The sequence below is a fragment of the Mycena indigotica genome, assembly GCF_014461135.1.
Source record: "Mycena indigotica strain 171206Taipei chromosome Unknown Mind.scaff0012, whole genome shotgun sequence".
Taxonomy (NCBI): Eukaryota; Fungi; Basidiomycota; class Agaricomycetes; order Agaricales; family Mycenaceae; genus Mycena; species Mycena indigotica.
The window spans coordinates 2,058,889-2,067,704 of NW_023503011.1; the positions used below are offsets into that span (position 1 = coordinate 2,058,889).

General features: G+C 51.8%; 1 protein-coding gene across 1 annotated transcript; it reads right to left on the reverse strand.

The window, feature by feature from the left end:
• Window positions 1–4,942: 4,942 nt before the first annotated feature.
• MIND_01245100 (uncharacterized protein) lies at window positions 4,943–5,542 on the reverse strand (the record flags this gene model as incomplete). Its single annotated transcript, XM_037368937.1, has 1 exon — window positions 4,943–5,542. The coding sequence occupies one exon, from the start codon at window positions 5,540–5,542 to the stop codon at window positions 4,943–4,945; it is 600 nt and encodes a 199-aa protein (XP_037214905.1).
• Between the last annotated feature and the right edge of the window lie 3,274 nt (window positions 5,543–8,816).

Genomic DNA, 8,816 nt, shown 5'->3' on the forward strand with positions numbered 1-8,816 from the left:
AACAAAATGAACAAGAGAATGTATCTGTTCTTGACACAAGATACTAACTCAAATATGCAAACAAACTTGCTTCCTAGCCACTTGTTTCCTGTAAACAAGATCCCTTGCTTCCCTGGTTACCTGGTTGTCACACTTGTGACCTAGCTGCCTTGCTTACTTGCCAAATATGGTAATAGGTGGGGTGGGATTCTCCTCTCTATCTACTATAATCAAGCTCCTTATATACTACTCTCAAATTAATTACATAATCCGTGACAATGTGACCTGATCCGCTGATCCGGTTCTAGAATGTTCTAGTTCAGGCTTCTGGAAGGTTCTAATATAGGTTCTGGGTCAGACTTGCCAAATATAGACATGTTACCCTTGGTTCGGTTCAGAGTCTAGACCGGTCCCTGGTCTAGAGCAGGCCTAGGCCTTGTGCATATAGATTTGATTCAAAGGTTTGCAACATTTATGCTGAGATTCTTTATATGTTCCATAGCTATTGTGCATGAAAATGAATTTATAGGGTCCATATGTTATCATTCATATGGTGGTCATATTGACTGCTCATTATCTCCCCTTTTCATAAATCTTGACCGTCCTTGGTCAGTTCAAGCAATAATATCTGACTACATTTTTCATCACTTCCAGCTACATTTTTCACTGGGTTTTGTTTTTATGCCATGCAAAATATGAAGATCAAGTCCAGTTTCAGCTAGGTGGAGCTTCACCATTTCCCTGTTTGAATCTATCATCATCACTGCACTGTAGTACCTCTGTTGTGCCCTATAAGTTGGTCTGGTTATCTCTGCAGGTACCCTATATGTATATGGTTATTCTATCATTTTTCCAGATTTTTATCTGATTTTCCAGTAATTTTCTGTCAATTTCTTTGTCACTTAACCAATTTTTAATGTTTCCTTCAGTTATCTTGATATCTGGTTATCCTAAATGGTTTCGTTGAGGCCTAATGTCCTCTTGTATGCCAAACCTCTCGAATGACTATGATTTTCTAGGTCTTATCTCGCTCGGCGATCTCGGCGATGGAATCTGCTGCTAGATCTCCGAACGAACGGATCGTCGGTCTGGTCTGATTCGACTTCGGTCCGGTCGGACCTCGATTCCTCCGATCACAAGGCTGTGCGCTTTGTGCTTCTTTCCCCTTGACCACCACCACTTGCTCTTCGGCGACCTCTGACCCTGCCCTACGAGCCTCGAACCTCTGACCCTGCCCTACGAGCCTCGTGTGCTCGTCGGGGGCGCTTCTGGCGACGCCTCTCTCGGCGTCTTCTTGCTGCCTGCGTGCACTGCTTCTCACGGCCGGCCCATTCCACTGGGGCAACACGTCATCGCTCGACGCTCGCGATATCGCGCGTTCATCGTCGTTCTTGGCGGCCCTGTGCACTCATATCGTCGAATCTATCAGATGAGAACGCTTGGATGGTGGGGTGGAAGGAGCTGGGGACGGGGAACGGCGGTCTTTGCCGTTTGGTAGGGGTTTTTGGGCGGGGCATTCTGGTGAGTCCCCTAGTTGTGTTGTACCTGTTCGACGAGCCTCGTGTTGCTCGTTCGTTCGCCTCCCCGATAGACTAGCGCCTTCCCAACAACAGCCGGTCTCGCTGTCCCGGCACTTCCTGCGGCTGTGGGCTTATTGCGCGGCTCCCCGTCATCGCTCGACGCGCAAGATTTCTTGCTAATTCCGCCGTTCTGGGCGACTCTCTTCGCTCGAATGACCCCTCGCGATCCGTCTGGGTCTCGGTAGGATGGATGTAAGGCTTTCTGGGGTTGAGGAGGGTTGAGAAGGCGAAGATGTGGGCGGGTGCTCGCTACCTAATCTATTGCGGGAAAACCGTCGTTCACACTCGTAGGCGCGTCACGAACGACGCGTCATGGCTACCTCATGTACAGCCCTATTGCAATATATTGGGGTTACAGTGGCTGCATCGCGGACGCTCGGTGTCGATCGTCCTTGCAATGTCTTTGTGTCCCTTCGTGTCCGCGCAGCCGCTCCGACTTCCGAGATCTCTTCCCACGAGTTCTTCTTCGAAGTTTAGGGCCCTTCTCTCTGACTCATGGCGCGAATCCCGTGCTTCTTAGTCAGCCTGGTCTCTGTCCTATATAAGGATGAGCTTAGCTCGGCTCCTCGTCCTGGCCCCTACCTTTATACCATTACGTAATTTGACTTAATCTACTATTATTGTTTAAATCAAATAACCATACTATGCAATTCCCATTCTGGAATGTGCAGTTATCAAAGTTAGAGTCATGACCTGATTCAACTTGATCAAGTTGAATGATCTGAGCCTTGATGACCTTGATATGTGATAGTATATACTAGTATTAAAGAGCAGTGACCCTAGGTATTCAGCCATTCCTTTTTGGTTGACAGGCCCGAGTTCAGAGCTCTGGGCTATAGTCCAGTCATACAATATTGCATACTATGATTGTGAGGGTGACAAAATGGGTAACATAGGTAAAATGGAATGCATAATGTTCATGATTCATATCTCATAATTGCAGAGACCTGCTCCACTATTTATATTTTCAAATTTCAAATTTGGAAATTCAGACTGAGTGAAAAGTTTTGTTGTAATAGACTTGAACTCTCCAAGCCAGTGGTTCATTTCCAGATGGGAGACACTTGCCATCACCAAGCTGAAGTTTTCCTCTGTGATCCAATTTGATCCATGAATCACGGATATGTTTCATTTTCTGAGGACACTCCCTAGCAAAGTGACCTGTGTGATCACAGTAATAACATCTTGGCTTGTCAATACTGTTATTTGATGTGCCTGATTTGCCACTGAATGTTTTTACAGGCTGATTTGCATATTCAGACTGGACATTCTGACTGGACATTCTGACTACAAGTGGACTGAACCACTGGCAGTGCAGAGAATCTTATTGGTGGAGTACTATATGTCAGCTCAAATTCAGCTTTCTTGGCTTTAACATAGTACTCTGTGATTAGTATTGTGTCCATGCCAATAGACAATCTTTCTGCAATGTCTATCATATCCTGTAATATGATAGAGCCATTCTTCATTGACAAGGGCTCTGTGATGACTTGCATGTTCATCAGCAATTTAGACATCTGTGAAATAATCTTGCTAATTTCCATTGCAAACGTTTGTGTTAGCCTGAGGATATACCATTCACATAACATCACATGGAGTGATTGTTTTGAGCTAGGTATTACTTCTGTAATCTTTGCAAATTGGACATTATAAACATGAAGCTTTGCACATTCACTTTGTGAGATATTAGGCATCATAACCAAATGCTTCAAGGTGCTGACAAAATTATCCAATTCAGGTTTGGACTGCATATAAACAGCTCTGACTTCATCAAGAAATTCACTATAACTAGAGAATGCTTGATAACTGTCAAAAGCTTTCCAGCATAAAGATTTAATAGCTGGAGCATAGCGGGTCAAACAATCCTTCCTGTCCTGCTCATCTACAATAGGAGCATATTGGATTATTCTTTCTATTTGATATATATAGTCCTCCAATTCATCAGGATCATTTGTTTTGAGCCTTGGACAATCCTTATCCTGAACATCTGGAACTTGAAATAGAACCAAGAATGACATAATTTTGACCAGCAATTCTGGGTAGGAGATCAAAATGAAGAGAGAAAAAAACTGAATTGAAGAGAAAGTAAGATTTGATCAAGTTTCTTTGTCCTTGTCAAATAATTGGCAAGTAGTGTTGTCTTCTCACTACTTGGGTATATCTAAGCTTGTACTTAGATCTTTGATCTGTTGGAAAGTGTGCAAGATTCTTTTTGAATTATGCAATTAGATTTCTGAATGAACCCCCTCGCGGTGGGCTCCAATATAATACACTGGGAAAGTGAACTAATAGAGGAGTTCAATCAAGACATCAACCCTATTAATCTACTAATCCACTATTTGTTTGTGTATGTGTGTGTGTTTGGGGGTTCGAGTTGCAGGAAACAACTAACAGATTCAGAATATCCAAATATAGCAATAGAATCTGCTTATTGAGAACTTTCTGCAGATCACTTGGTACTGTTGTTATGAAACACAGAAGAAGGAACAATCAAGCTCAACCTCCAAAGTGCTTAACAAAATGAACAAGAGAATGTATCTGTTCTTGACACAAGATACTAACTCAAATATGCAAACAAACTTGCTTCCTAGCCACTTGTTTCCTGTAAACAAGATCCCTTGCTTCCCTGGTTACCTGGTTGTCACACTTGTGACCTAGCTGCCTTGCTTACTTGCCAAATATGGTAATAGGTGGGGTGGGATTCTCCTCTCTATCTACTACAATCGAGCTCCTTATATACTACCTGGAGCAAGAAGACCAAGTCCAACAAAGACATTATTTCCCCTTACGTCATCAACACATTTTGAGTTTAACATTAGAGACACTAGAGGAGGCTCAGGCACTTGCGCTCACGGAAGTCTTGGTAAAGCCTGGGATATGTCATGTGATACTGACTACATGGAGCTGTACTATGATGTGCGGCCTAGCAGCTGCAACATCCAGTTTGTCAGGGGAACCCCCCTTTTGGCCCCTTGGAGACGTCTCCGATTCCGGTCCGATTCCAATGGCGTCTCCGGTCCGGCCCTCCATCTCGCGCGCACAATCACCGATCCGTTAACGCCTGTCAGGGGATGAGGGTCCAGGTGCCTAGTTGATACCAAAGCCGGGGGAACAGCCCCACAGCCAACTACTTAAGTACAGGGCTATCTGCGCACGGACCAGTCACGTGATCAGTCACAGCTGTCACATCACATGCTCCCCTTACACCAACCCCTCCTCAAGATCCGTCGCCTCGACGGATAGGCGGAGTGTAGGGTTCTGCAAACTCGTATTCGGGGTCGCCAGGGAAATAGAGGTTGTCGCCTATAACACGCGATGATTGCGCAGGTACGCCCCCTCGTTGGGCCGTCTGTCGATTGCGCTGCCGACCGTGCGCTACCGCGTCAATCTGCATGGGAGTGGAAGCCACACTGGTATCCATCCGCATGGGAGAGGCGCTTTGGGTATGCGAGACTCGGGTAAACGTCGACGGAGTTCCCATAGCCACCGAGGGTGCGAAGGGGAGTAGGGTTAGGCTGGGGAGTAGGGAGAGTGGAAGCCGGGGCCCGTATAGGTTGGGTAGTGGCGGCGGCGGGCTGACGGGGTAGGGTAGATGGGAAGAGGGGAGAAGACAGTCGCGAATGCCCAGCTGGCCCGCCGGCGGCAGTCGAAGCCCTCGGATGAGCGGCAGGACGTGCGGCAGTGGGGGCACGGGGCACCTGAGACTGGCCACGGGGCACAGTGGACGAGCGGTGCGGAGCACGGTCGACATCCATCTTAGTGGCGTGGGACGCAGGCACAGGCGTGACAGGAGGAGGGGGAGCAGGTCCCTCAGCAGACGGTGGCTGACGTTGCTTCTTCGCACGGACACGCTTACGCATGAACCGTTTCCCAAGCGCAATAAGCGCTTCACCGATTTGCTGGTCGGTTCCCCGGATAGAGACCCGGCGCTCGCCAGGCGCAGCGCGATCAGAGTACGCGCAACTGAGCACCAGAAGTGTCATGAGCTTGGTGGAGACCCTTGCCGCCACGACCCACGATATGCCCGACAGCCGAGTCAGGCACCACAAGCGTATCAAGAGAAGCGCGTGACAGTGTCGGGCGCAGTAGGGGGGAAGGTTTCGGCAAGTGGTATGGAAGTGTGGGCCGCAGCGATGACGGCAGGGGTAGGGGCCGGGATTGTTGGAAGAACCCAGCGACTGCCGTCCCAGACACCGTGGAATGTAGGACCAGGGGAAGGGGGAGCAGGGGGTGGAGCAGGCGTACCATACTCAAGACGGTCGAGACGGTCGGTGAGGCGAGTAATTTCGCTCTGCAGGAGCAGGCAGTACGAATACAGGTCGACAGGGACGCCAGGAGTCGTCATTGGAGGAGAGAAGGCAAGCACAGTAGGGTGAGGACGAATATAGGAGATAGAGAGGATCAACTGGGGCTAGAAGAGTGCCAGAGTCGATGTAGAGGCTTTGGTATGCTGTCAGGGGATGAGGGTCCAGGTGCCTAGTTGATACCAAAGCCGGGGGAACAGCCCCACAGCCAACTACTTAAGTACAGGGCTATCTGCGCACGGACCAGTCACGTGATCAGTCACAGCTGTCACATCACATGCTCCCCTTACAACGCCCCCCCAACGGTCGCCCTGGGACCTTGCCTGCGACGCCGCCCAAGCCTTCTGTGCCCGACAGCGGCAGCTACGGACAAGCAGTATATAGTCAGCTCCCTAGCAGGCGGACCCTTAGAGTTTCTTCTCTTTGGATCCTCCCCTGCTAGGTCAGCTTCATTTGTATTTGCTTACCAATGTTCACGCTTTGGATCCTCCCCTGCTAGGCCTTGATCTCAGGCCTCCGGGGTTGCCCTTACAGCAGAAGAAACTCTCTACGGGATCGATCAACCGGACAAGATTGCCAGGTTCGGCGCTGACTCAGGCTCGGAGTACGAGTCCGTTCCGCCCTCATCACCGCCTCTGCCACTTGTCCCCTCCTCCTCCACTCTTGTAGTCCCCGCACCCGTCATGCCGTCCGGAGTCACTCCCACCGCAGACGACCGGCTGGACTCACTCGAGGCGAAAATCGATAGCCTAACTGAGGCCCTTGCTTTACTCACCAACCAGGCTTCCGCTGCCGCTGCCGCCGCTAATAATGCTGGCGGACCCCAAATACCATCGCCGGAGACGTCGATTCCGACTCCGACTCCGGTCCAGGGCGATTCCGAAGCCCTCTTTGGCGATATCAACCTCGCCTCAAAATTGGTCTTGCGACCAAACCCCCCGTTCACCTTCAACGGCAACCGGAAACGCGGCCGCGTCTTCCTCTACGCGGTCCGCACCTACGCCCGCCTCGCCCCTGAGGCCTTCGTGGTCAACGGAGAGGCGAGCAAGGAAAAGGCCGTCCGCTATGCCATGTCGTTCATGGCAGAAGGACCCGCTCAGCAATGGGCGGAGCGCCACGGAAGCAAAGCCCCATTTCCGTTTCCGTCCTGGGGCTTGTTCGTTTCCGAGTTTCGACTCCAGTTCGTCGAGGAGAACGAGCAAGATCACTCTCTCTCCAAACTGGAGACTTCCGCCTATCACATGGGTACAAAGGATGTCTACCAGTACACCGACGACTTCAAGGACCTGATGGACCTCGCCGGATTCGAAGACGCGTTGGTCAAGGTGACCAAGTTCCGCCACGGACTTGATCCCCTGATCAACAATGGAATCACGTCCTTGAACGATCCCCCGGACCTCCGGGATTACCTTAGCTGGCGCACCCGGGCCTTCCGTCCAATACGAGGCCCTGGTCCGGGCCAAGCTGATCAAGTCAGCCGCCCCCAAGACGCCAGGCGGTTTGATTCGGACTCCGTTTCCGGTCAACCGCATCCCGGCTCCGGCCCCTTTCCGCCCGGTGGCTCCGGTCGTGCCACCCGCGGCCCGCGCCCCTGCTCCGGCGCCTCCAGCTCCCATTCCCATGGAGTTGGATCGCGCTAGGGCTCGGGGTGCCCCTCGTCACGCCTGCTTCAGGTGCGGCGACCCAAACCATCTCGCCCGGGATTGCCCCCTCCCCGCCGATGTCCGCTCAATGGACATCCTCGACGAGGTGATCCAACAACTCGGTGACAAGATGTTAGCGGAGTTGATCGCCCGCTACTCGGACACAGCTGCGCTGCCGGAGACGGCCGCGGAGTCGATGCCCGGAGAGGATTTTGTCCCCCCGCGACGAGTGACTGGTGTGCCCTCGTTCGCGTCCATAAATCGTTTTGCCTCCTTGTATGATGAATGCAGTTCTTTGCCCTACAACGAGCCTGAAACGAAAGACATACCCTCTCCTACCCCCGCTTCGATTCCGATTCCGACTCCGCCTGCGACTCCGGTCATTGTCCTTCGTCGCCTCACTGCCTGGGAAAAGAAATTGCCCAAGCAGTATACCGTCGCCGCTACCCCTGGGACAAACTCCCTCCACCTCCCGTTGGAGCTAGAGTCCACCACCAGCGCACTGAGGCTCTCGCTCTCTGGTCTGGTTGATTGTGGTGCCACCTCCGACTTCATTGACACGAACTTATGTCGCTCGGAATGGCATTCCGGTCCGCACCCTCGATCAGCCGATTCCGGTTTTCAATGTCGATGGCACTCCCAATGACGCAGGCTCCATCAAACAGATCGCGGACTTGGTCCTGCGCTACAAGGGGCATGCCGAACGAGTCCAACTGGCCGTCACCCATCTTGGCAAGCAAGACCTCATCCTGGGGTATTCCTGGTTGCGGAAACACAACCCAGAGATCAATTGGGAAACCAAGGAGGTCAAGATGACACGCTGCCCCCGCAACTGCTCGACATGCCGGGAGGAAGAGCGCGTCGAACGGACCGAGCTGCGGCGACTCCGGTCGCTCCAGAAACGTCTCCGCTCCGGCCCGTTCCCTCGGTTTGCGCCATGGACCTTTCTGGCCCTGATGACAGAGACGATTCCGTTTCCGACGGCAATTCCGGTCTGCCTGATCTGACGCCGGACTCTGACGAGGACGAGGACGATGGCCAACTTGAAGATGGTGACTGCATCTTCTACACCTCCTTCCGCCCCTCGGAGGAGATACGTGCTGGCAGTACCGTCTCACAGCGTCTAGCTGAAGCCTTTGCCAGGAACTCTGCCCCTCCGCCCTCTGACATCCCGGACTGGGCTAAGGAGTTCCAGGACGTCTTCAACAAGGAGTCTTTCGACACGCTACCGGAACGGAGAGCCTGGGACCACGCCATCAAACTCGTTCCCGACGCTAAGCCCACCAACTGCAAGGTGTACCCCATCTCGC